This window comes from Spermophilus citellus, assembly GCF_964194105.1.
Source record: "Spermophilus citellus genome assembly, chromosome: 17".
Taxonomy (NCBI): Eukaryota; Metazoa; Chordata; class Mammalia; order Rodentia; family Sciuridae; genus Spermophilus; species Spermophilus citellus.
The window spans coordinates 29,413,235-29,440,920 of NC_138199.1; the positions used below are offsets into that span (position 1 = coordinate 29,413,235).

The 27,686-nt window shown below is 44.6% G+C and overlaps 1 protein-coding gene across 1 annotated transcript in view; it reads right to left on the reverse strand.

Annotated features, from left to right (window-relative positions):
* ABR (ABR activator of RhoGEF and GTPase) overlaps positions 1-19,392 on the reverse strand; it is a 192,626-nt gene extending 173,234 nt beyond the window's left edge. Inside the window, exon 1 of the mRNA XM_081272941.1 lies at positions 18,180-19,392. Coding sequence (XP_081129067.1) covers positions 18,180-19,254 — 1,075 coding nt within the window. The 5' untranslated portion in view covers positions 19,255-19,392. The remainder of the gene's footprint in view (positions 1-18,179) is intronic.
* Positions 19,393-27,686: the final 8,294 nt, after the last annotated feature.

Sequence of the window (27,686 nt, forward strand, 5' to 3'; positions counted from 1 at the left end):
CTCAGTGGCAAAACGCTTGCCTTACATGTGTGAAACCCTGGGTTTGATCCTCAGCACCACATAAAAATAAATAAAGACATTGTGTGTCCATCTACAACTAAAAAAAAAAAAAAAAAAAAAAAAGACATGGCCCAAACAGTAGCCCAGAAAGCAAGAGAGAAGGTTGGTTATTTCTACTTTTCAGTTTCTAAAATCTCTTGATTTTGTGATGTGCTTGGGGTGGAAGACAGGTCAGGGAAGTGGTCAGAAGTGAAACTAAGATTCTGTTTTCTTTCCAAACACTGCCTGTAACCAAATTCCCCTAAAGACTGTGATTTGGGGGACAGAGAAAGCTGCCTGTCAATTTGGGACTCAAATAGCAAGCTAAGGGATATCTTAAGAGCAGGAAGATGACCTTATTTTAGGTGACCAAGAAGATGATATTTAGTCTGGATTAAGGTTGCAGAGGTTGAAGGTCATTATCCTAATTCATAAGTTCCCCTGTGCTTTTTTTTTTTTTCTGTGTTCCTTTTTCTCAGACTGCGTGCAAACCTCAGCAAAGATACAGTCTTACCCCACAGCGGTCTAACTCCTTCAAATATAATAAGCTGTACGGTTCCAAAGCCACAAAATGGTTCAAAGCAAGGCAGTCTAAGACACTGCTTCTATCTAAGGAGGGACCACATCCCTAACAACAATTTGGGCAAAATATGCAAATAATTCCTTAACTGGTTAAAATTACCTATATTAACAAGGCCAAATACTAAATGTTGACAGCTCAATGGCAATTTAAAAGAAAAAACAAAGAGGGCTTTGAAATTTGAGTATAGGGGCTGTTGCAGTGGTGCATGCCTGTGATCCCAGTGGCTAGGGAGGCTGAGGCAGGAGGATTGGAGTTCAAACCATCCTCAGCAATTTAGCAAGACCTAAGCAACTCAATGAGACCCTGTCTCTAAATAAAATATTAAAAAAGGGCTGGGGATGTAGCTCAGTGATGAAGCTCCCGTGGGTTCATCCCTGGTTCCAAAAACAAAAACAAAATTTGAGTATAGGGGCTGAGAATGTAGCAGCAGTATAGCGCTTCTCTAGTGTGCACAAAGCCCTGGGTTTAATCCCTATCTCCGCAAAAAAAAAAAAAAAAAAGAAAAGAAAAAAATTACAGATATATATATGAATGATTATAACTAAATGTTTCTTCCCCTAATTTGTCAGCTATTTCAAAACATATATATACTTCTATCTAAATAAAAATGCAGATGAAATAATATTGCCAAAATTTGACTTTTATATCCTAAAATATTGCTTTTATGTTTTTTTTTTAAATTGTAGATGGACATAATATCTTTATTTATTTATTTTTATGTGTTGCTGAGGCTCCAACCCAGGGCCTCATGCATGCAAGGCAAGCGCTCTACCACTGAGCTACAGCCCCAGCCCTGCTTTTATGTTATATAAAAAGTTGAAGCATAGCCAGGAGTGGTAGTGCTGGTCTGTAATTCCAGCGGTTTGGGAGGCTGAGGGAGAAGGATCAAGAGTTCAAAGCCAACCATAGTAATTTAGTGAGGTCCTAAGCAACTTAGCAAGACCCTGTCTCAAAATAAAACATAAAAAGGGCTGAGGATGTGGCTCAGTAGTTAAGTGCCTCTGGGTTCAATCCCTGCTACCAAAAGAAAAAAGAAAAAATGGAAGCCTAAAAGCAACAATAATATTGTTTTTTCTACCCTCTCCCTCTCACCCCCAGCAAACCAAATAAACAAAAGACAAAACCAAGAGTCTGAGAGGGAACATGTGTGTGGTCCTTGCTAATGAAATGTGAACAGAATAAATGGGTACCACCACTTCTGGGCTGAGTGAAGAAGCAAGTGTGTCTTCTCTCTTGCTCCCTCAATGTCTTGTGAGAGTTGGAAACACTAGGATCCAGAGGAGGAAGAACCATCAGGGTGCAGCCTGAGTTCTGAGTGGCTGTGGGAAGCAAGAGTGGCCGGGGGAAGAAGCAAGTCTTCTCATCAGGAGCACCCACATTCACTGTTGTGTGAACCAGAAAGAAACATGGCTGTTCAGCCTCTGCAATATTGGAGTGGGTTTGTTACAGTGGCTAGCTCTAATAAAAACTGTTGCATTCAGAGGTACTGAGATGGGGGTGGAGGTAGGGGAGGAAGAAAAGGCTTAGTAGCCAGTGCAGAGGCCACTAGGAAAGAATACATTGTCTTCTTCAATGGAAGATGCTTTAACACAGGGATTTTGATCTCATATACCTATAGAAACTAGGCAGGTAGCATAACACTAGTAGATGTTGACAACTAATAGCACAATGTACCAGGTTGAGCACTTACCTTATTAGTCCTCACAAATTTGTGAGGTAGATAAACTATGTTTCTTAATTTTTTTTTTTAGTTGTAGATGAACCCAATACCTTTATTTTTTTATTTTTATGTGGTGCTGAGGATCAAACCCAGCGCCTACGCATGCGTGGCAAGCACTCCACCACTGAGCTACAAGCCCAGCCCCGAGGTAGATAAACTCAATTTTACAGAGGGGTCGAGAAATTTGCCTAAGGTCACATAGCTAGTAAGGGGCAGAAAGGCAGGACCCAAAGCCAGGCAGCCCAGCTCCGGAGTCTTGCTCTATCCACTGCCCTCTCCACACTGAAGTCGAGTGGATAAGGGGCTCAGACCAAGAAGGCTGGAGCAATTAGAGAAACCACACCCAGTCTGAAGGGGGTCAAGCCATTCAGCTCCACCAAACATCTTGCCAATTTGCCCATCTTTCAATAAGTCAGAAATCCAGATTTTCATGTAAAATCTCCATAAGGTTCAATTTTGTCTTAACCCTCTGCTGCTGAAACAAAGCACATCAGCAGTTAGCCTGGGGCCAGCCACTTGCCACCCTGTGGCCCCTGCATTCAGAACAGCTGTCTCTGCTGTCCAAAGGCCCTGGGGACTTCTGGGTCTGGTGGTCTTCGGTCCCCCTGATATGAATAATTAACTTGTTTTCCAAGTGCTGGCCCACAAAGGTTACCAACAAGGCTGGCATTCAGGAAGCAACTCCATGTCCTTCTGAAACAATGAGGACAGGCGTGGGGGATCCTAGGGGTGTTCAAGGAGCCCCAGAATGAAGTCTGGCCTGGTGGCCTGTGCTCAAAGGGAGCCAGTAGATGCCAGCCTGGCCTGGAGTGGGGGGCCTGCTCCCTGCCTGGCTGGCTCGATGGGGCCATAAGAGTGTCAGCGAGGCTCGTTAGAGACGTGACATGCTGCGGCTTTCACTGCTGTCAGCGGGAGAGGGCTCTGGATTCCTCAAGATGCTTTAAAATAAGACAAAAAGACACAATTATGCAGCCAAACGGAGGCAAGGCAGCTGCATACAAAGCAGGGCTTTCTCCACAATCAAGGACCACAACCCCAGCTAGACAGCACCGAGGTCTCACCTTCCTCCCCAGGCTGCAGCTGGGAGGCATCTGTAATTGGATGCTCCACTGCTCCAGCTCTTGGATTATTCAAACTGCAGGATTTCCAGAAGCCTCGGGTTTCAAGTAAGGATGCGACCAGGCAACAAGATGAGCAAGATAACCATTTTTCACCCTTAAGAATCTATTTCAGGGGCTGGGGATGTGGCTCAAGCGGTAGCGCGCTCGCCTCGCATGCGTGCGGCCCGGGTTCGATCCTCAGCACCACATACCAACAAAGATGTTGTGTCCGCCGAGAACTAAAAAATAAATATTAAAAATTCTCTCTCTCTCTCTCTCTCACTCTCTCTCCTCTCTCACTCTCTCTTTAAAAAAAAAAAATCTATTTCAGCAATGCACATGGCCAAATTAGAAACAACAGTGATAATAAGATTGACCAACACATGTTGAGTGTTTACTACAAACCAAGTGCTTTTCAAAGTGCTTTACACATATATATCAATCCATTTAATCTTCACCCCACTTAATTAGTCACTGATATCATATTATCACCTCCAGTCCACAGATACAGAAACCAAGGCACAAAAAGGCAAAGAATGGGCTTGGGCTGGGGCCCAGCAGTAGAGCACTTGCCTTGCATGTGTGAGGCCCTAGGTTCGATCCTCAACACCACATAAAAGTAAATAAAATAAAGGTATTGTGCCCAACTACAACTAAAAAATAAATATTTTTTTAAAAAGCCAAGTAAATGTATTCAAGTTTACTACAACTAAAAAATAAATAAATATATATATATATATATATATATATATATATATATATATATATATATATATAAAGCCAAGTAAACTATGTGAATAGCAGTTAGGTGGCAAAGCTGGGATTTTTTTTTTTTTTTAATACTGGGGATCAAACCCAGGACTTTGAGCATTCTAGGCAAGTGCTCTACCACTGAGCTGCTACACCCCCAGCCACAGAGCTGGGATTTTTTTTTTTTTTTTTTTTTTTTTTGGTACTGGGGATTGAACCCAGGGACGCTTAAAACCACTGAACCACGTCCCCAGACCTTTTAAAAAATATATTTAGAGATAGGGTCCCACTGAGTTGCTTAGGGCCTTGCTAAATTGCTGAGGCTGGTTTGAACTCACAATCCTCCTGCCTTAGCCTCTTAAACCACTGGGATTACAGGTGTGTGCCAACACACTCGGCCAGAGCTTGGATTTGAATCTAAGTGAAGTGAGTGATCTCAGATGGCACGCTCAGGATGACCATACCAGTGCATTTACACGCTGGGAACTACATGCCAGACCCTGCACGACCTGTTTTCTGTACATTTATTTTGCTTAATTTTCACAACACCAAGGGAGGTATAATCATCTCTATTGTGCAGAAAAGCAAATGGGTTTATGGAGTGGTGAAGTAATTTTGCTAAAGGCACAAAATAATGAGCAGCCTACAGCCTCACAGTAAACCCAGGTCCTTCTGATTCAAAGCCAGGCTCTTTACTTGGTACAGAGTCCCAGCTCAGCTTATTTAATTTACCAGGGTTTATAGAATTCAGATCTGGAAAATCATATAGTCCCATAATGTTATTTTAGAGATGAGGCGCTGTAGCCTTAAGAGATCACCAGTAGTGGTGAGATGGAGTAGATAGTAACTTTCATCCCAGAAAGAGCTGGGTTCCAATGATAGCTCTATCCTTTATTAGCTGTGTGATTCTAGGCAAATAACTCAATGTCTTTGGACTTACTAGTATGTAATGGGAATAATAATACTTAGATACGTGTGATGGCATATGCCTGTAATACCAGTGGCTGGGGAGGCTGAGGCAGGAGGATCACAAATTCAAAGCCAGCCTCAGCAACAAATAGGCGCTAAGCAACTCAGCGAGACCCTATCTCTAAATAAAATACAAAATAGGGCTGAGATGTGGCTCAGTGGTCAAGTGCCCCTGAGTTCAAGCTCGGAACCAAAATAAATAAATAAATAAATAAATAAATGCTTAGCTTTATAGAATTGTGCTTATAGTATGTTTGTAATATATACTTTATTAACCACTTGACATGACAAAAACATACCATTATAGTCAGCTAGCTGTTCCCAAATTACAAATTGATGGTTTCAGATGTCTGCTTACAAGTCTATTCTTTATGACTTGACGTGGTGGGGTAAGTGGTAAGTAGGTTGCCAGGACAGCTCCTGAAATCTAATCAACAGACGAGGACCTTGAAAACTGCATTGCACTTCTGGGATTTTCCTGAGTAATGCACTTTCAAATGTGTAAGATCCCCAAGGAAATCACATTTCTCAGACAGCTGCACCATCAGACACTTAGGACTTCCACTCTCACAAAGAGACTTAATATACGACTAGATCAATGGCATCACAGACAGAATAGGTTTCCATGGTTTTTAATTCTCAGATCCTTTTCACTGTGAGTGATTTAATGATTTTGCATCTGGAGCAACGGACCTTGCTGAAACAGCTTGTCATTTTTCCTTTCAACAAAATCCATCAAAACTTCTGATGATGTGGCAGGCGTGGTGGCGCATACCTGCTATCCCCACGACTCAAGAGGCTGAGGCAGGAAGATTGTATGTTGGAGGCCAGCCTCAGCAACTTAGTGAGACTCTATCTCAAAATAAAATTTTTAAAAAAGGGATGGATGTAGCTCAGTAGTGGAATGCTTGTCTACCATTTGCAGGGACCTGGGTTCAATTCCCAGTACCACACAAAAAATATACTGGTGATGTGTATCTGGTTTCGTTTCATGGTTGGGGTTTTTGATTTTGGTTGCTATGGATGATTTGCAGAGCAGAATATGCCCATGTGATCCACCCTCATAAAAGTCTCAGACCTTGAGAATCAACTGATTCCTCTGGGCAGACATTCCATGTGTCTCTCATTTGCTCTAAGAGAGAAAGCATTCCTATTTGGGCAGAGATGAGAAAGGACATTGAAAGTGTGTGTTCTGTATTCTTTGGGGAAAAAAATTTTTTTTTGTCTCCTCCTCCTCCTCCATTAGTAGAATCTGCTGGGAGCTCTGCTCTTCATTGTCTTGCCTCTAGGACACAGGGTGATAGAGCAGCCACCTAGAGCACTGTGCATTGTGGCAGTGGGAAAAGAGATCTCTGAAGAGTCTCCTGTCAGCACTAAATTATCTGATTCAGAAGTTGTGCCCGTCAATTCTTTCACACTCATTGGTCAGGCCTAGGCAAATAGTCCCATCAGATTTCAAAGTAATCAGGAAATTAATCCTGCCTCTCATATTCCCAGAAGACAAAAGAAAATCAAAGTATTTAGTCTGTAGTCCTAATGACTAAAATAGATCTTGGTTAGTTGGGGAGGGCCTATTTGTCCAGGTTTGAAGCATTAGCCTTTTTCTTCATTGCCTCCCTTCAGAAAATGATACATTCCCACCAGGAAGAAGAGCAAAAAATGGCAAAGATTCTCAGATGGACATGGGAGTAAGCAAGAAGGGTGCATCAAAAACTCAGGGATACATGAAGTTTGAAAAAAGGATTCAGGAAGAATATAATAGCTCTTTTCTGTTCCCCTTTTCTTTTCTCTCTCTCCCTTCCTCCCTCCTTTCTTTCTTTGGCACTGGGACTGAACCCAGGGGTGCTACAGCACTGAGCCACATCTCTATCCCTTTTTAACTTTTATTTTGAGACAGGGTCTCACTAAGTTGCTGAGGCTGCTCTCAAACTTTCAGTCCTCCTGCCTTAACCTCCTGAGTTACTAGGATCAGAAGTGTGCATCACCATGCCCAGCTGCCAAAGGCACTCTTAACTGAGACCCAGTACCTAAGTCTACTGGGGAAGAATTCGTGGACGAGGTGGCCTCCTAGTTGAGACCTGAAAGATGAATAGAAAATTGTCATGTGAACAATATGGGGAGGGCATTCCGGGGAAATGTAGAGAGACATGAGAGGGCATGGTGTGTGAGGAAACCACAAGCAGTTTCAGTACTGCTGCAGCATGGAGCACATGCAGGGGAAGGTGGAAATGAGGGCGGAACAGTTCACAGACGGCCTGGCACCTTTGTATTTAAGGAGCTCAGATTTTTTTTCTCTTGTAGGTGACAGAGAGTCAAGGATGAGTGAGAGTTGGGGGTGCAAAATCTGACTAGGGCATAGCATTGTCTTTACTGTGGAACATAATCATGGGCTGGAGAGGAAAAGCTAGAGGCAGAACAATCAACTGCTGTGGTGGTTTAGGGGAGTGATGATGGAACATGCAGATACGCAAGCATTTATTGAGCACCACCCATGTACTGGGCACTGTGCCATTCTGGGGCTACAAAGACAAAGAAGGCATAGGTCCCTTGTGGTCATGCCAGCCACAGCCTCAGGGCATGAATGAGTAGGGCTCAGGCAAGCTCAAGTGTGGGTATTGTAACTCCTGCCCCAAGTCCAGGACACACACACAGGGTTTGGTGGCGCCTAGAGTATCTAAGGCAGAGCCCCACAGTCTAGCTATTTGAACAGGACCCCAGGGCCAGCGCCATGATGAGAAAGTGACCAATGCCCCTTTTATATTCATGTCACCCCAAAATGAGTCCTGATGTCCCGTGCTACATCTGCTTCCATTATTTTAAATCTCTGCACAAGGCAAATCAGAAAATGGAATGGCATTGTTGTAGAAAAGGCTACACTCAAAGATCCCCCTCTGGGAAAAGGATTTGAAATTTAAAAATGGTGGTGATCACACAGCTTTGTGAATGTACCAAAACCTGTGACTGTACACATCAAACGGGTGAACTTTATAACCCATGAGTTCTCTCTCTCAAAAAGTTAATTTCATTGTTCAAATTAGAGGGGGAAAAAAATAACTCTACCACTTAGCCTTGAGCAATTTGAGGCTATTTAGTTAGTTAACCAACCTGGGCCTCAGCTTCCTCATCTGCACAATGAGAATGGTTAGGGAGCCTGTCCTTCAGGAGACTGTTCTGAATATTCAATGGGAGAATGTAGGTAAAGCACTTAACCTATTGCCTTGCAGAGAGTAGGTGCTAAATATATTCTAGTTCTTTCCCTCCTAGGTGCCAATGAACTTTTTAAGACAATCTTTTGCTAAGCAGCTGCAAGATGTGACAGGAGCTCCAGGCAACTTCTCTTCAGACAGTCTTGTTTCAGGCAGACTACAGCAAAATCAAACTGGAAGACAGAACAGGATCTGGAGCTGACTCTCACTGTAGAAAGACTGCAGATTTTCTCTGCAGCTACACAGTGCAGAAATAACACGGGAGGTTCACGTGGAATAAGTACAGCTACACACAAAGCAGCCGCATGGAAAGTCAGATGGCACAGAGATTTCTGCTTATAATTCTAGTATGATACACAGTCCAGTGTCCAAGACAGCCAACTTGGTCTCAATTCCTGGAAAAGTCCACGGGGCTATAATGTTGCCCTGGTGGGTAGAGATGATAGATGCTCCATCCTCTTTGATATGGGTTCTTTGAAATCAGAATGAATCCAAAACAAACTTCACACAACCAGAATTTTCTATCATCGTACCAATGCAGGGAATTTTTTTTTTTTCACTATGCTTTTCATTTGTGACTATTCTAAAATCCACCAGGTACTTATCAAGTGCCTGCCATATGCTCAGCACTGGGAAAGATATCTTTGTGAGAGAAAGAAACAAACCATGGCCCCTGCTCTCGAGGAGCCAGCTAACCTCTCAGTTTTGAGAGCAACGCTTCACAGCCATGGTGCCTTGCACAGAGCAGTGGTTCTGTTGTTGTTTGTCCATAGGGTCAATGAATTAATAGATGGAACAATAATAATACAATTGTGCAGTGTGGGGCTCACTCTAAGAACCACAAGATGGGTTGGAGTAGTTGGAAAAGGCTTGTGCCAGAGGCTGCTAGTTGCCTACTTGATATCAATTCTTCCATTTTTTTCTTGTAACAGAGCCCCCATTTTATGTGAGGTGGCCACATGCCCAGATTAAATACTACATTTCTCAGCCTCCCTTGGAGCTAGAGGTGGCTAATGAGATAAAACCAGAAATTGTTAAGAAAGTCTTCTAGGAAAGTGCCTTAAAAAGCAGGTCAAGGGCTGGGGCTGGGGCTCAGTGGTAGCGCACTTGCCTGGCATGTGTGAGGCACTGGGTTCAATTCTCAGCACCGCATATAAATAAATTAATTAAATAAAGGTCTATCAAATATATATGCAAATCAACAGCCCGCCACTCACTCTTATGCTCTTCTTCCAGTTCTTCTAATCCCTGCCTGAAACATAAATATGAATGCTAGACCAGAAGCTCTATTAGACCATGAGGCAGCCTAGAAAACAGAAAGACTCAAAAGCCTGAATTTCTCATGATCACCAAACAACTTACCTGAACTACTTAACCCTTGGAGTTCCTTTACATGAGAGACAAAAATACCCCTCTGTTGTTTAAGCCACTTTTTTCAAGGGTGGGGGATCATATGCGGCAAACCCATATCTTAACCAATACATGGAAAAGCCAGACCCCAAAGGAAGCACTGGCTTTGGGACTGAGGAAGTGGAGATGGGAGGGCATCTCAAATGCCCAAAGACCTTGGCAGGAAAAAGCATTAGCCGAAAGCAAGTGGTAGAGAGTAGGAAATAAGGAGAAGGAGGCGATAGCACTGCAGATGTTAGGGGAAAGGAGTTAACTGGGAGGGACCAGGGACTACAAAGGACTAAGAAAGCTGGTGTCTCTCTCTCTGGAGAAACAAAGTACCTTTGAACTGAGAAAGGAGAGGAAAAGGGAAAATAAAGAGGCTGGGGAACTTCATTATGTGAAGAGATGCAGACGGGAACAGTGGTCTGGGTCAACCAACTGGGTCTTTCTGTTTTAAAATCAGGATCTTGGGGCTGGGGATGTGGCTCAAGCAGTAGTGCGCTCGCCTGGCATGCGTGCGGCCAGGGTTCGATCCTCAGCACCACATACAAACAAAGATGTTGTGTCCGCCAAGAACTAAAATAAATAAATATTTAAAAATTCTCTCTCTCTCTCTCTCTCTCTCTCTCTCTCACACACACACACTCTCTCTCTCTCTCTCTCTCTCTCTCTCTTTAAAAAAAAAAATCAGGATTTTACGGAGCATGGTGGTGTAGGCCTGTAATCCCAGTTGGGGGCAGTTGTACACATCTGTAATCCCAGCAGCTCAAGAGGCTCAGGCAGGAGGATCTCATGTTCAAAGCCAGCCTGAGCAATTTAGTGAGGCCCTAAGTAACTTAAATGAGACCCTTCTCAAAAATAAAAAAAGGGCTGAAGATGTAGCTCAGTGGTTAAGTGCCCCTGGGTCAATCTCTGGTACCAAAAACAAAAACAAAAACAAAAAAGTTGCTCTAATAATACCATCTAAGATCTACTAAACACCACATCCTGGTACTTCCTGCATAGTGTATCATTTAGGTTTCACAAGTCTATGAAATAGTCCCATATTATTATCAGTCACTCTCATTTTGTAGACAAGGAACTTGAGGCTTTCAGAAGGGCAGTAACTCACCAGCATAATCATGGTGTCCCTGCAAGCTGGGCAACACCAAGCTGGGCAACACCATTTATCTGTAGTGGCAACCCCTTTTTTTCAGATGAAGAAGGGATTAGTCCCAGTGTTTCAGAGCCAGGAAAAAGTATGAAGAGCCTGACATTTTTGGGAGGAGGGGTACTGGAAATTGAACCAAGGGGTGCTTTACCACTAAGCTACATCCCCAGCACTTTTTTTTTTTTTTTTTTTGGCTGGGGGGGTGGGCGGACAGGATCTTCATAAATGCCTGAGGAGCTTGCAAACTTGTTGAGGCTATTCTCAAATTTATAATCCTCTTGCCTCAGGGTATAGGCCCGCAATCCCAAGGGCTGAGATTATAGGCCTATACCACCGTGCCTGGCAAGATCCTGATTTTAAAACAGAAAGACCCAGAGCCAAATACTGAGCTAACTGCTTTGCGAATTAGTCTCTTTTCCAGAAGAAAAACAGACCAGTTTTCAGGCTCGGTTGTGTTTACTACATGGATAAGAGAAAAGCATGTTAAACCCACCCATCACCCTTGGCTGGCAGAAAAAGTGTTCATAAGTTGTGTGTGGGGGAGCGTAAGGTGCTGGGGTGATCTAAGGTGGTGGGGGTGAGGGGTGGAGGGAGAGCCAAGCAAACAGGAATGCAAGGTCCATTTGAGGACCATAGCAAGCCACCAGCTCATATGTCTCAAATAATTTTTTTTTCAGTACTGAGGATTGAACCCCAGAGAACTCTACCACTGATCTACATCCTCAGCCCTTTTTATTTTTATTTTGAAATTGGGTCTCAGTTGTTTAGGCTAGCCTCAAACTTGTTATCATTGTGTCTCAGCCTCCTGAGTAGCTGGGATTAAAAACATGCACCACTGCACACAGCTTCAAATAGTTTTTTAATATCTCTCCACAACAGGGATTGGGGGAAAATTATTCTATCACAGTTAAAGCTAAAAATTCAATACTTTGAATTAAGTTATTCAGACACATCCACTGAACACTAGGAATTCTTCCTGGGGCAAAAATCTCCTTAGTCATTGACAGGAAGGTGAAGAAACCCATCAGCTTACAAATGGGCTAGGTAACATGAGTACCTAGTAGGAAATGCATTTTCAATAAAGATTAAAAACAAAATGTCTCCATCAGCAACCTGGTAGAATCCAGTGGCAGAGAAATCTGCAAAGACACAGCTGGCACAGGACAGCATTACAGGTTGGATGCTTGAAGTGTCAGCTTTGCCAGGCGTGGTGACACATACCTATAATTCCAACAACTCGGAAGGCTGAGGCAGAAGGATTTCCAAGTTCAAGACCAGCCTCAGCAACTAAGTGAGGCCCTAAGCAAAAAGGGATGGGATGTGGCTCAGTGGCAAAGCACTTCTGGGTTCAATTCCCAGTCCCAAAAATAAATAAAAGTGTCAGCTTTGTAAACTGATCCAAGTTCAAATGATGATTCCACCACATGCTAACTGTGAGACTTTGGCAAGTTTCTTCACTTCTCAGCCTCAACATCTTCACCTGTAAAATGGGACTAATCATTTCTGCCCACTGAGATGGCTGCGGAGCTGTAGGAGATGATCTGTTACTCCTGACATTATGACTTTGGGGACTGAGGCTTTGGTATTTACTTAAAATTCCAAGAAAGAAGAGGCTGCAGCATATAATGGAAAGAGCTTAGATCTGACCTCCAAATCCCACCTTGTGGGTCCTAAGCATGTGACCTTGAGGCTAATTGCAGGAAAATACTTTCTTCCAGTTCTAGGCTCTTGAATGTTGCCAAGGTTCTAAATAACAATCTTCGGTAACTAATATGATATAACCATAGTTATCCATTAGAAAGTTGTTTCTTTAACCTAAAAACTAAGCATTTCTATCCAGGAGCCAAAGAACCAATGAGAACCATGAGGTGGCGGGGCGTCACCAACCTGAACAGTCTCAGCATGATGTGAGATCTTGATAAACGCTTGCTGAGCAGAATGGATGGGCAGGTGAATGGATGGATGAATGAAGGCATTCCAAGGGCCAACAAAAATAGAGAGCCTTGTTTTCACTGAGCAAATTTTAATACAAAGAGAAAATGTTACCCATTTAAAATATTAACATTATTTGGTTTATCATTTGAACTGGAACCAGAATATCAATGAATAGCTTCTGTTAGTCAAAGGATGCCAGAAAGCCAGGCACAGTGGCACGTGCCCATAATCCCAGCTATTCAGAAGGCTGAGGCAGGAGGACTGCAAGTTTGAGGCCAGCCTCAACAACTTGGCAAGACTCTGTATCAAAATAAAAAAACTAGAAGGGCTAGAAATGTAGCTCAGTGCTAGAGTGCCTCTGGGTTCAACCCCCAGTATATATATATTAAAAAAAATGGTATCCCTAAGCTCTGAAAAGCCATCTCCAGGCTTTATTAGAGAACAGCACTTTGGCTCACAAGGATTGCAAACACACAGGGGAAATCACAGGCTGCAGAAGAGATGCATAAACCTGAGAAAGACATGCCTCTCAACTCCTATGACAGGGGTGCTGCCAGGGAAGCATGCCAACATGCAAGGGAAATACAGAGCCTCAGGGTGCAGGCATGCCATTTTGACTACCCAAGGGTGCCTAGAAGAGGTCTGACATCCAGCTGTGGTCTGCTACCTGTGAGGCTGAGACCACCCTGAAGCCCTATAGATGGGCAGCATCCCTGATGGGTGATCCCAGCAGCAGATGGTCTGAGGTTTGCTGGGATTTTAGTAATAAAGAAGACTATAGGGGCTCAGCAGAAGAGCGCTTGCCTAGCATGTGCAAAACACTGGGTTCGATCCTCAGAATCACATAAAAATAAACAAAATAAAGGTATTGTGTCCAACTTCAACTAATATATATATATATATATATATATATATATATATATATATATATATATATATATTTAAAGAATACCATAATAATGCACACATACATACGTATGCACTTCATGGTAACTATGAGCCAGGTGCTCTGTTAAACTCTTTAAATATTTTCTTATATGTATTCATTCATTTGTTTATTTTGCAGTACTGGAGGTTGAATGCAAGGGTGAACTACCACTGAGCTACATCCTCAATCTTCTTCTTTCTCTGTTTGTATTTCTTTCAGACAGGGTCTTGCTAAGAGGCCCAGGATAGCTGGCCTTGAGCTGGTGATCCTCCTGCCTCAGCCTCCCAAGTAGCTGGAATTAAAGGCAAATGCCACTGTGTGTGGCTATTTTCTTGTATTTGATCTTCTTAACTATTTTTGGCGATAGATAGCAATATCTGAGGCAATACAGCTTGGTGTTTGAAAGCATGGACATGGGATTCAGACTGCCTGGGTTCAAATCCTTAGTAATCCTTTTATAGGCTGGGTGACTTTGGGCAGCACTATGTAATCTTTCCAGGTCTCATGATTCTTATATGTAAAAATGGAAATAATAGTAGTGCTGTCCCCTGAAGTTCCGTAGCATAAATGAATTAATATGGATAAAGTGCTCAGAACAGGTGCTGGCAAAAGTAAACCCTCAGTAAGTGTTCACTATTCTTGCTATTCCCACCTGAGGAATGGAGACAGAGGTTTGGAAAAGACCAGGGTAGCTTATCCATGGCTTCATACCTAGTAAGGATCAAAGCCAGGACACAGAGGCAGGTCTGACTTCACAGAACACAGGACATGACACAGTTGTCCTGGCTCTGCCTGCCTGGGTTCCCCATTCATAGCACCAACCTCATCCCCCAATTTTAACCAAGCCAGCATGGCCTAGTCTTTTCGTGTATCAAGATGCTAAAAGAAAGATACTAAATGAACTGGCCTTCTAACTTTATTGAGACTATGATTTTTCCATCATGTGTGCAAAGAGCCCTCAAAGAGCCTTCAGACAGGGTCTTGCTCTAAACCAAGAGGGTTTAGGGATCTGTCCCTTATTTAAAAGAAAATGTCCCTTTTCCAAGGAGGGGAACACTTTGCCTTTGAGCCTTTTTATAAAGGCCTTGTATACTCTCTGTCCTTGAAACCCTGAGACCTAGGCAAAGCCTGTTATTGCCAATAAAACTTGCCCTTCAGTTAAGTCCTCTGGGTACAGATACTGGGTGTGATCATTGGCACAGAAAGAGAATAGTATGAGGACCAATCCAATCAAAGAACCTCATCAGCCAAGATTACTACCTCCCCTTCTTCCTGGGAGGTTCTACAAAGAGCCAGAGTAGTGCTAGGGAAAAAAATGTTAAAAACATATGTTATAGACAACCAAACAATCTTTGATCCCAAATGATCTGGAAGTAGGAAGCTTTGAAAAGTCAACTAAAAAGAAAAAAGAAAACAAAAACCCATAGCAGTGGTTAGTTGACATTCATGGCTGCTATGTGCTAGGACCTGCTCAGATCTGGTTAGAGATAATATCCTGCCTGATCTCCATATCAACAGTATAGCATAAGCAGTGTTTTTCAGCCCCATTTTATAGATGAGGAAAAACAAGCCACAAAAAAAGTCAAATAACTCTTCCAAGGTCACGTAAGCAACATGAGTCTGAGGTCATGGTTTTAATCAGTGTTTGTATACTCACACATATATATACTTGAAATAGTTTAAAAACAGCATAATATTCAGCACTACTATGTGCAATGCACTTTAATGTTTTGTTCTTTTTCTTTCTTGTATGCGCGCCTCTCTCTCTCTCTCTCCCTCTTGTTGTGTGTGTGTGCTAGGGATTGAACCCTGTGTGTTGTGCATTCTAGGCAAGCCCTCTACTATGGAGCTACACCCTGAGCTCTGATGTTTTTCTACTCTATTTTAATATATTTTTAAGTTATAGATGGACAAAATACCGATTTACTTTTATGCAGCTGAGGATCGAACCCAGTGCCTCACACATGCTAGCAAGCGCTCCACCACTGAGCTACAACCCCAGCCCCTATTCTATTTTATTCCTATGATGTATAACATTCAACAAATGTGTCTGGAACACTTAATGTATGTTAGATACTGTTCTAGGGTATTGGGCTGTCAGTGAATAAAAGAGGCCAAAATCCCTGCTTTCCTTCAGCTCCAATTTCACCAGAGAGAGAGAGAGAGAGAGAGAGAGAGAGAGAGAGAGAGAGAATATCCAATCCATAGGCAAAATCATAGCATCTGAGGTGGTAATTTGATGATTTGCTATAGAGGGGGAAAAAAGCAGGGAAGGTCAAGGGTGATCAAAGAAGACCTTGCAATGCTTTCTCTGTCGTTACAATGATTTCAGTGGGCTGTTGCCTATAGTGTGAAAGCCCCTGCCCTCAATTGTTTCACTCCAGTTCCTCCCTGTATGTTTGAAGAGTCTTTTTTCTAGACTGTGTGCATGTGCACACACATACATGATGGTGAGCATGTATGTACATGAGTATATGTGCATGTATGTATGCACGCATGTGTGTGCATGTGCAAATCCACCCCTATTCACTTCCTCACTGAGGAGGTTTGAGAGACTAGAGGCAGTGCCTCCACCTGAGCTGTAGAATCCCCTACACAAGCTTGCCCTGCAGAGGGGGTCTGGTGTGGGACCTGAAATACAGCTCTGGCACTAGTCAAAGCCATGAGTGCCAGAGATGTGCTCTGGCTAGAGTCTTTAGTCCAGAGGAAGGAGAATATTATCATCAATCTATACAGAGGGGGTACCTTTTACAATTCATTAGCCCAGAGGCACTGTCAGTTTCTGATTTGCATCAAGGTCCCTGTGTGTGCTAGAGTGATCTTAGGGAGAGAGACCACTCAGAGAAATAAAAATCACACCTGGGGGAAATTCCAGTGCACTGGGCACACGTGAAAGAGTGATTGATGCAGGTCTTGGGGGAGATGGGATTGGAGACAGCTCTGAAGCAGCTAGAGCCACTTGGGTGGCCTCCATTGAGGGCATTTGGAACTTGGCACTAGGATGAAATCTTTAGATTCTTGCTTTAAGTTAAAGGGGCACATAAAAAGTGTTACTAGCATGGATGGCAAAAGCATTACCTATGGGAAAAGCAGCCAATCTCTGCTAATGAATAAGTGTAATTGATCAAAACAGATGACTTGCTGGACCTTCCAAATGTGCTTTTAGCAAAGCGGACAGTTTCTCATTCAAATGCAAACTCACCCAGATAAGATCTAATAATGGAGATTTTGGAACAATCCCAGCATCAGTGATTTCTTCTCCTTCTTTTTTTTTTCTTTACTGAGCAGGAAGGCATCATCCTAAATTCCTGGATGAGGTTTGACTCAACTAGATACCAATATATGCTTTTCACTTGGCTGTCGGGACTATGACAGTCCCCAGATGCAGCAAAGGGCCAGTCACATGCCACCCCACATCCCCATCTGATCTTTACTCCTTACCTCATTTCTACTCCCTGAATTATGAAGAGCTGGGTGGTCATTCAATCCAACGCAATCATCCATTTATTCAGCCAATATTTATTGAACACTGCCCACCACAAGGGGATTCAAAGATGACTAAGACTAGACCCTGTCTTCAGAAAAGGGGAAGATGTGAGGGGAAACAACAGATGACAGAAGGCCCTAGCAAAGGTCTCAGTTCACCTGGGCAAGCACTTAATCTTTCTGGGCTTCAATTTCCTCCTTTATCAAGTAAAGGCTCTGGACTAGACAGGATCTCTGGGCACTAGGCCAGCTGAAAACTACATAATTCAAAGCTTTGCCCTCCTCTCAGGCTTCCAGGCTCCTAGGAAGCTAACAAACTCAGATTAGTTTTCTAGGAAGGCGAAAAGTCAGCAATGGGAAACTGGTGAGCATTATGCACCCTTTCCAGAGTGAATTTGGCCCCAGCACAGGATAAAGGTTGGAGAAGATGTGAGATACGTTCAGAAAATTAAATAGATTTATAGACTTCCATACCAAGGACCAGGAGAAAGTGGGGGAGCCACTGGATTTTATATAGAAACTAACAAGTTGGCACAAATGAATCTGGTGAATCTGTGGAGGTTTGGCTGGAGCTGAGCAGTGGTAGTAAGTGATATTGCAATGGAACAGAAAGGCCACGACCTGAAGTGAAAGGTTCCACCGGTGGTCAGGCCAAGCCCACTGATCCATCACTCCCTGCCATGGCCATCATACTTATTTTCATAAACTCACCAAGCCCCAAATTCACTTCGCACTCTTTTTATAAGTTCCAAAAGTGACTGTAAGGTCAACAAGTAAAGCTCAACCCCCTTTTTCCGAGGTACCCGAGATTAAACAAGACCACCCACCAAGGTCTGCCTGGGAGGAGTGCCAGTAGATTGATTGGAGGACACACTGCAGAGGGATCTGTGGGATGGGGGGTGGGGGGGAGGAGTCGCCTACCTGCAGAGAAGCCGTCCTCGTGGTCTGAGCTGTTGTGGCTGCAGTCGCTGCCTCTCTCGGGCGAGCTGTGAATGGGCGAGTCCTTCTCGGGCACCCACAGAAACCTCTTGCGCCCCCACTGGGAGAAGTGCTCACGTACCCCGCGTCTGGGAGGCTCATCCTCCGCCGGGAGCTGGGCCCGACCGTCCTTGGCGTCTGCCTCCAGCTGCTCTAGGTCTCGGCTCCGGCGCTGCTGCCGCCGGCCCCCGGGGAACAGGTGAATCCAGCGGTGAGGGCTACACGCCCGCGCTGGCTTCTCGGTCTCATCGCGGGTCCCGAACCGGCAGGGGGCCACAAGCAAGTGGCCGAGGACGAATTTCTCGTTCAAATCCACTATCTCGAAGTCGTGATCACTGCTGTCGCCCCCATCATCCGCGCCCGGAGCGTCCGGCTCTCCCTCTTCCGAACCCCTCCCTGCGCGGGTCCCTGAGGACTGCTCCTCTCCGGGCAGGGTAGGAACAGTGCCATCGTGGCCCGGGGGCGCGCAGTCCTCCTTTAGCCTGAAGAGGAGGCGAGGCTGCACTAGCTGCTGGTGGATGGCAGCAGTCAAGCTGCGCACCGCGCCCCCTCCCTCCGTCGGCACCGGCCAGGTAGGAAGATCTAGGCACACGTAGGGGGGAGGCTCGGCCTTCCCCACCTCCTTTGGGTCGGGCTGCGAGGTGCTTGAGGAGCCTGGTGAGCCTGAAGGGCCTGCGGGATCTGGGTCGCCACCCACTGCGCCCTTTTCCTCCAGCTGTGGCGGAGCCCTCCCCGGCTCCGCTGGCGCCAGCTCCTCCGCCGTGGCTACGGGGCTGTCGCCTTCTCCTCCCGCCGGATCCCCGCAGCCTAGGTCCAGCTTCTTCCCGGCCAGGGCCGCCTGCAGGTACAAGACTTTGAACTTCTCCTCGGCCAACACCTGTTGCAGCCGCTTCAGGTTGACTTTGCAGCGCTCCAGCTCCCTCTCCATGTCCAGCACCGACTCCAGCCTCATGACCGGTGCATCCTCCCCGGGGAATTCGGCCTTCCAGTGACGTTCAAACTCCCGCGGGTCCCACATGCTGGGCGCCCCGTCGGGCCTCGCGGCCCGGATCCTCTGCGCCACAGCAGGCTGAGGTCGCGCCGGGCTCTCCCAGGGAAGCCCACGATGGCGCAGTCGCCAACCTTTCGCTTCAGCGCCTGAAGAGAAAAAATAAAGTTTTTCCCCTTCCGCCCTCGTGCCTTTTTTTTTCTTCTTCTGGGTTTCGCCTTCCTGACGTAAGCAGCTAGCCGCGGTGGAGGCGGGAGCCTGGGGACCCTGGGCCCGCCCCGGGCAGAACGCGTGGAGCCGGCGGTCTGCGGTCGCCGGGCTGGGCCCGGCGCCCCACGGACTCGGGCTACGGGAAAGCCGTGGCGGGGGCGGAGCCTCGGTGGCGCTGGGCCAGAGCCCGCGGGCGCGTCCCCGAGCTGCCGGGAGCCCAAGAGAGGGCCACTGAGGGGCGGGCCTGCGATTCTGTCCACCTCAGAGACTCTGGCGACACCAGGTGCTGGCCGCAGTAGGGCCCGCTCGCACCCGCCAGTCTCCTCTGGCTGCGCAGCTCCCGCCGCAGCGCGCGGTCCGCGCCCCTTCCTGCATCCGAGCGCGGGGTCGCGCGGCCGGCGAGAGGCGGGAGCCCGTGAGAGGGAGCGCGCGGGGGCGCCCTGGGTCCCAGCCAACCTCCAGCCGCCGGGCCCTCTGCAATGTCGCCTGCCCAGAGTCAGGTTGGCGCCCAGGACCAACAAGGAAAAGGTTCGAAAAAAACGATGTGGCGTGGCGGCGTGGGCAGGTGTCGAAGGCAGAGGTCTGCTGATCCGCGGTGTTGCCCTGCTCAGGGATTTAAGGAGCTCCTCGAACTAACTCATCCAAGATCAAAACGACAGCTTAATCCCAAACTGGGGCTAAAACTTTGGTTTTTGAGTCCCTTTAAAGGATCTCTCCACTGCTCGCTAGAGCTTCTCGGGAGAAATAGGCAATGGTGATAAGCTCCAAATGGTTCTGCTTGGAGACTCTTGTTGCTTCAAAGCCGAGGGAGCTGTCTTGTGACTGAACCAGACCATGGTTGCAGGGGCCTCGATCTAGTAGAGGACCCTCCCCTCCTCCTCTTTATGGCCTCAGACAATCCTCTATGGAGGGAAAGAAGGAGCTGGGGAGCGGCTCCCCGTGGGCTGGATTGAGACTCCTACTTTGCCCTTTCCCTCCTTTCCCCTGCCGGGCACTTTCCCTGCCTTTCCTCTACTCCAGGATTGGGTGGGATCTGCCTCCTGACGAGAGAATCCTTAATAAATCGTCTCCTGCTTGTGAAGAAATTGATACTCAAGAGGTTAAGATGACTTGGCAGCTGCAATTTTTCCCATCCTCCGAAGCTAAACTTCTCTCCAGCCACTTGCCACTCACTTAACCATGGGCACAGGCCATCATGCTCCCACTTCAATCCCCTTCAGTTCAATCCTCAAGTCTAAAAGGAAGATGTTTCTTAACATCAATGCTTTTTGCTCCAAACTGATCAGTGACTCCCCATCACCCACAAGGGTGGAGTCCAAACTCTGCATGTCACAGGAGGTCCTATCTAGTTTGGTTTCTGCCCACTTCTCTTTCTCCTATGCTTACTAACAACACTATCCCCAAAGACCTGGTTTCTTTTACATATGCCTTTTGTTCTTTCTTGAAGCTCCTGTCTTTTCCCTACACACAACAGGCTGCTTGGGGACCTCTACCTCTGAGAAGCCTTCTCCAGCCCCTCCCTCTCTTGTTTGTTTCACCCCTGAATCCTGTGCGTGCCTTTATTTGTTTGCTCTCCTTCCATCTTATTATAATTATTAATAACAACTTCTATTTCCTCTAAGAACTGCACAAGGGCAGGGATTGTCTTTGCCAGTTTTTATATTTCTGTGGTTGCTTGCAATGTGGTATAGAAACGATGGATAATTGTTGAAGGAAGAAAGTTGAATGAATGAATGAAAAGATGAACTCATCCCCCCACCTTGCTATTCCTGCTGTGCTCTTCCTGCTGCTTATCATTCCAAACTGGGGCAGATGTGCTTCCCCTAGAGGCTTCTCAACTCTGGGATTTCTTTCTTGCTAAAAATCTGTGTTTGCTTTGTTTCCTTTTTTTCTTTTCTCTAACTTGGTTGTCAATGGCATGAATCTTCAGAGTATCTGTCTTCATGCCAGACTGACATGGGAGAATGGGTGTTTTTAAATATACTAATTTAGAATTTTCCAATCTGAGTGATTTCTCAATGCTTTATCTAATTCCTTGATCTGCTTTCTCTCCCACTTTAGTTAGCTCCATGTGATGCAGCTCCAGAAGCCATCACAATTTTCTTTGTCCACTGGGAAGGATTGAGGATCTTCCGGTGAGTGCTTACAACCAGCCAGTGCAGGGGTATTCCATCAAATGGAATTTATAGGCATTGTAGCTTCTGTTAAGATTTCAGAAGGGGAGGAAAATATGCCGCATGGCAGTGATGGATGATCCCAGTCAATACCATATTGATTGGGAAATCTTTCAGTGTGTATATTTAAATGCACAAAGAAAAAGAAAACTATCAGTTACCATAAACATCAATTTCTGAATGTGTAAGTTCCCTGGGAGGGTAGTTTCTACTCTGTCCTTTAATTAAAGCAGTGGTATGATTCCCTTTTGGCCCGAGGAAGTTGTTACCAAAACCACTAATTTTTTCCACCAGGGCCAATATAGCTGGAAATGCCAGCATACATCTTCTCTAAACAGATCCCAGGAGCAGCCTTCATTGTCTCTAGCTGGTGGATAGTTCAGCTTTATTACCTGGCTTCGGGTTATCTTGGGGACAGGAGTAGGGTGACTGACAATTATTGAGTCCATATTTCTAGTTGCCATACATCTTTGATCCCATCGAATCCCTCCCAACAACCCTGTAAATGAGGCATTATTGTTGCCACTTCAGCAAGAGAAAAATGAAAGATCAAAGAGGTTATAGGTCACGTAGCTGGTCTCCTGAGTTCTAAAGCCCAGCAGCTTTGCAAAGGTGTGACCCAGGTGCATTATTGACACTTATCATTCAATAAATATTTGTTGAGCACCTACTAGGGGCCAGAGCCAGGCAAATTAAGTTTAAGCTTTGTAGCCTTGCATATAGGTTTCTCCACCATGGATCCTCTGACGCCAGCCTACTTTTCCAACATCATTACCTGGATTTCTTTTGCTGGCTGTCCCCTTTAGCCCACCAAGCTGAATGACCCCTCTGTAACCAATGCCTTTTGTGCCCTATTTCACCTGTCCACAGCATAACTGAGATTTCTCTTGTAGCCTCAACTGGAAAGTTACCACAAGCTGCCATGTCTCTCTTTCTACAAGCACCCACCTCTACTGCTCTCCATTTTTTTCCCCCAAAGTCACAAGGCTCTCAAGAGTAACCCAGATGGAATTTTCCATAGGGAAATTAACACCCCCAGGAGCATCCCAGGGCCAGTGGAAAGCATTGGTTAATAAGTGTCCCAGAATCCTGTCTTTGGAAGGTCTTTCTGAGGCATGCTTCAGATGATTATCTAGGGATCTTCGACAGCAAGGAGCCCCAGTTGTTCACAGAGGCCAGTGTGAAACAATCAATAATGAGCTATTGGCTTTCTGTCTCAGTCTCCCTTACTCCTGCTTTCTGCACTTCCCCCAGGTCCTTGTCTCAGCCTCTGCTTTAGCTCCCTTACTATGACACCCTCCAGCACCCATGCTCTCTCTTTGATATAACCACATATGACGCTTCATCATTCTTCCTTGGTCTCTCATGCCTTCCTTCGCCAGGCTGCTTCCTTCTCTACCTGGCAAGATCCCATTTCACCTGTCAAAGCCCAGTTCACTATGACTTCATCTCTGATAGGGCAAGTTCACTATGACTTGCCCAGATCCAGTTAGACATGGCTGTCTAGAGACCCAGCAAGGGTTCACCGCACTGTAATTAATTCAATGGTGCCGCAGTCTAGCTGGGCACAAATCATGAGCCACTGAAGCAGGAACAAATTTCATTTCTGAACTCCACCAGCACACTCCACACACGCTCCCAGGAACTCTTCCAAACGCCTCGGGGCTCCTCCAGGAACCACCAACCGGAAATCCCTCCTCTGGCACTTCCCCAACCAATGAGAACTCTTCAGGAATCCCCGCACCACCACCCCCTCAACGGGAACTCCTCAAGAACTCAAAAGTCATCATCTTAATGGCTCGCTGGTGTCACCTCTCAACCACTATTTCTGGCAAAAATGCCATGCGTCATCCCAACTCAGTTGTGACCCTCAACACCATGGCTCTTCAAGTCCACAGCTTCTCAAGTCTCAAATCCATGACTTGTCAAGGATCAGATACTCCTGGACAGTTGGCACCTTTTACACCTCCAGTTGTCCCAACACCTAACAGGTATGGAACAGAATCACTGCCTGCTGACAGGATGAGTGAATGATGTACAAGTAAAAATGATCACTACTCATCTGGGCTCATTTGACCTCAAAACATCTTAAAGCAGAATCACCCTTATCCAATGGACAGACTTGGAAGACACCTGTGACCATGCTGCTAGAAACTCTACCTTTAAGAGGATTATTCTGTATTAACAAGCAACCTCTAAAGAAATACAAATTCGGGGCTATCAATCATTCACACTTCAATATGAACTGCCTTGCTTTCCTCATAGTTATCTGAGTTTAATAGGAAAAGACTGGGTGGAGGAAGAGACTGAAAGCAGATCAGCCAGAAGGAGGAGGAGACCTGGGGTGAGGGGAGTCATGCCTGGGTGGGACCTGCATCTGAGCGCTGAAGGTGAGAACAGGCCCCTCCCTTTGAGTACCTGGTCTACCTGGCTTTTGTTCTCTAACACAAATGTTCTCCTAACCACAGTTTGAATAACCTGGGAGAACTGTTCAGCCCATCCAGACTTGGACTTCCTCCAATTTCAATTCTTTTGTAATCTCAGGAATTCAGTCCAACAGCAGGATTTTATTTATTTATTTCTAACTTTATTGAGGCACAATACAATGAAATTCACTTTATTTTTTTTTCAAAGAGAGAGTGAGAGAGGGAGAGAGAGAGAAAGAGAGAGAGAATTTTAATATTTATTTTTTAGTTTTCGGCGGACACAACATCTTTGTTGGTATGTGGTGCTGAGGATCGAACCCGGGCGCGCTACCGCTTGAGCCACATCCCCAGCCCTGTTTGTTTGTTTTAATTAGTTATACATGACAGTGGAATGCACTTTGATACATTATACATTCCCCTCCCCTCTCTTCACTCCCCTCTACTTAATCTAAAGTAACTATTCTTCCCTAACCATCCCGCACCCCCATTATGATATAACACCCACATATCAGAGAAAACATTCATCTTTTGGTTTGGGGGGATTGGCTTCTTCACTTAGCATGATATTCTCCAGCCCTATCCATTTACCAGCAAATGCCATAATCTCATTCTTCTTTAAGGAGTAGGCATTTTAATGTTACTTTGTGACATTTAAAGTTTATTACAATGGGACAGAAGTTTTATCATCATCTTACAGATAAATGTGATTTGATGAGATTAAGAGTCATTGGAGGTTATATAATTCCTTTTTATTGCTAAGGAGTATTCCATTGTGAGAGTTTATTTATTTACCTACTCTCCAGTTCATGGGCATTTGGGTTATCTTTGGTTACCTTTGACATGTTTTCAGTTATCTCAAACAAACAAAGAAATGGGTTGGCTGGATCCTAGGACAACTCTGTTTAACTTTCTAAGATACTGTCATATGATATTTTCCAAAGTTGTAGTGCCTTTTTTGGTGGCGGTTGGGGGAGGTATGGGAGGTTCCAGTGCTTGAACCCAGAGGAGCTTTACCACTGACCCACACCTCCAGCTTTCTTTATTTTTTATTTTGAGACAGAGTCTCACTAAATTGCTGAGGCTGACCTCCAATGTGCCATCCTGCAGCCTTAGCTTTCCAAGTCACTGGGATTACAGGCATGTACCATGCACCCAGCTAGCAGTATCATTTTTTATATATATATATATTTTTTTAGTTATAGTTGGACACAACACCTTTATTTTGTTTATTTATTTTTATGTGGTGCTGAGGATCCAACCCGGGGTCTTGCACGTGCCAGGAGAGCGCTCTACTGCTGAGCCACAACCCCAGACCCACAGTATCATTTTTAAAAATTTTATTATTATTATTTTTAGCAGTATTATTTTTGATTGCTACTGGCAATGTCTGAGAGTCCCTTTGCTCTACATCTTTGTTAGCACCTGGTGTTGTCAGTCTTTCATTTTAGCCATTTTTAGTGGCTATGTAAAGCTATCTTATTGAGATTTTAGTTTGCATTTTCCCAATGATTAATAATGTATAAGATATTTTTATATACATATTTATTTATTTATTTATATTTATATGGTGCTGAGGATCAAACCCAGTGCCCCACACGTGCTAGTCAAGCCTTGTACCACTGAGCCACAACCCCAGCCCACAATGATGCATGATGTATAAGATCTTCCTATGTCCTTCTTGGCCATATCTTCTTTTCAAAAGTATTCTGTCCAAGTCTTTTGTCCATTTTTTATTGAATGTTGCCTTTTTATAATTGAGTTGTAATAGTTTTTTATATTCTTTACGCGTATGTTTTGCAGATGATTTTCTGCTAGTCTGAGGCTTATCTTTTCATTTCCTTACCTGTGATTTATGAATAGTGAGTATTTTTTATTGCAATGAAGCACACTTTATTAATTTTTAATAATTCAAACTTTATGTATTCTACTTTAAAAATTTACCTTATTGTCACAAAGGTTTTTTTCTCTTTTTTTTTTCTAGAAATTTAATAGATTTAGGTCTTATGTTTGGTCTATAATCACTTTTAGTTAATTTTGGGGTATGTTTAAAAAGTGAGAGTAAAGGTGTTTTCTTTCTTTTTCTTTTTTTCATATTGATATCCAATTATTGCAGTACAAGTTAGTAAAAAGACTCTATCCATGGAAGAAAGTAATTTGATGACTTTGTAAAAAACCAATTGAGGGGCTGGGGATGTGGCTCAAGCAGTAGTGCCCTCTGCCTGGCATGAGCGGGGTGCTGGGTTCGATCCTCAGCACCACATAGAAATAAAATAAAGATGTTGGGTCCACCAAAAACTGAAAAATAAATATTAAGAAATTCTCTCTCTCTCTCAAAAAAAAAAAAAAAACAAAACAATTGAAGACTGGGGTTGTGGCTCAGTGGTAGAGTGCTCGCCTAGCATGCATGAGGCACTGGTTGATCCTCAGCACCACATAAAAAAATAAAATAAAATAAAAATATGTGTCTAACTAAAGCTAAAAAAATATTTAAAAAATCAATCGAGCAGCTAGGAATGGTAGCAAATGCCTGTAATCCCATAGGCTCAGGAGGCTGAGGCAGGAGGATTGCGAGTTCAAAGCCAGCCTGAGCAAAAGCAAGGCGCTAAGCAAGTCAGTGAGACCCTGTCTCTAAATAAAATACAAAATAGGGCTGGGGATGTGGCTTAGTGGTTGAGTGCCCCTGGTACAAAATCCCTGGTACAAAAATCAATTGAGCATAAAAATATGGATCTATTTCTGGACCTTCTTCTATCTCAGTAACATATTATGTCTATTCTCTGGCAACACCATAGTCTTGATTATTAAAGTTTTAGGCAGGTCTTGATTTAGGTACTGTGTTATCAGCCTTTCATCACTGTGACCAAAATCTCTTGAGAGAAACAACTTAGAGGAAGACATGTTTATTTTGCACTCATGTTTTCAGAGATTCAGTCCACATTCAGCCATTGCTCAGGCCCTGAGATAAGGCAGAACAAGCTGCTCAGCTCATGGCAGCCAGGAAACGGAGACAAGAGAAGACAGGGACAAGATACAAATCATGCCCCCAGTGACCTACTTCCTGCAGCCACACCCACCTGCCTATAGTCACCACCCAGTAGTCCACTCAGATTACCAATCTATCGAATGCATTAATTCACTGATTTTAATCTAATCATTCCACTCCTGCATTCTGCATTGCCTAACACAGGAGCTTTTGATGAGACGTTAAAGATCCAAACCATATCAGGTAGTGTAAGTCTTCCAACTATGCTACTTTTAAAAAATTATTTTGGCTACTTCTCAATCTTTGCCTTTTGATAAACTTCAGGTGTCAGTTGCAAATGCTGCGCTCAGGGTACCACCCACAGTTCTGCCCAGCAGACTGCAAATCTGGTACTCTGACAACCCTCCCCATCAGGATTAATAATTCACTAGAAGAACTCACAGGACTCAGGAAAACAACACATTAATGATTATGGTTTATTACAAAGGATACAAATGAGCAATCTGGTACCTTGGACCAGGTCTGGAAGGATCCTGAACATAGCAGCTTCTGTCCCGATGGAGCAGAGTATGTCAACCTGCTGGATGTGTCGACCAATATAGAAGCTCTCTGAGCTGCTTTGTTTAGGGATTTTTATGAATATTTCATTATGCAAATTTGGCTTAGTGG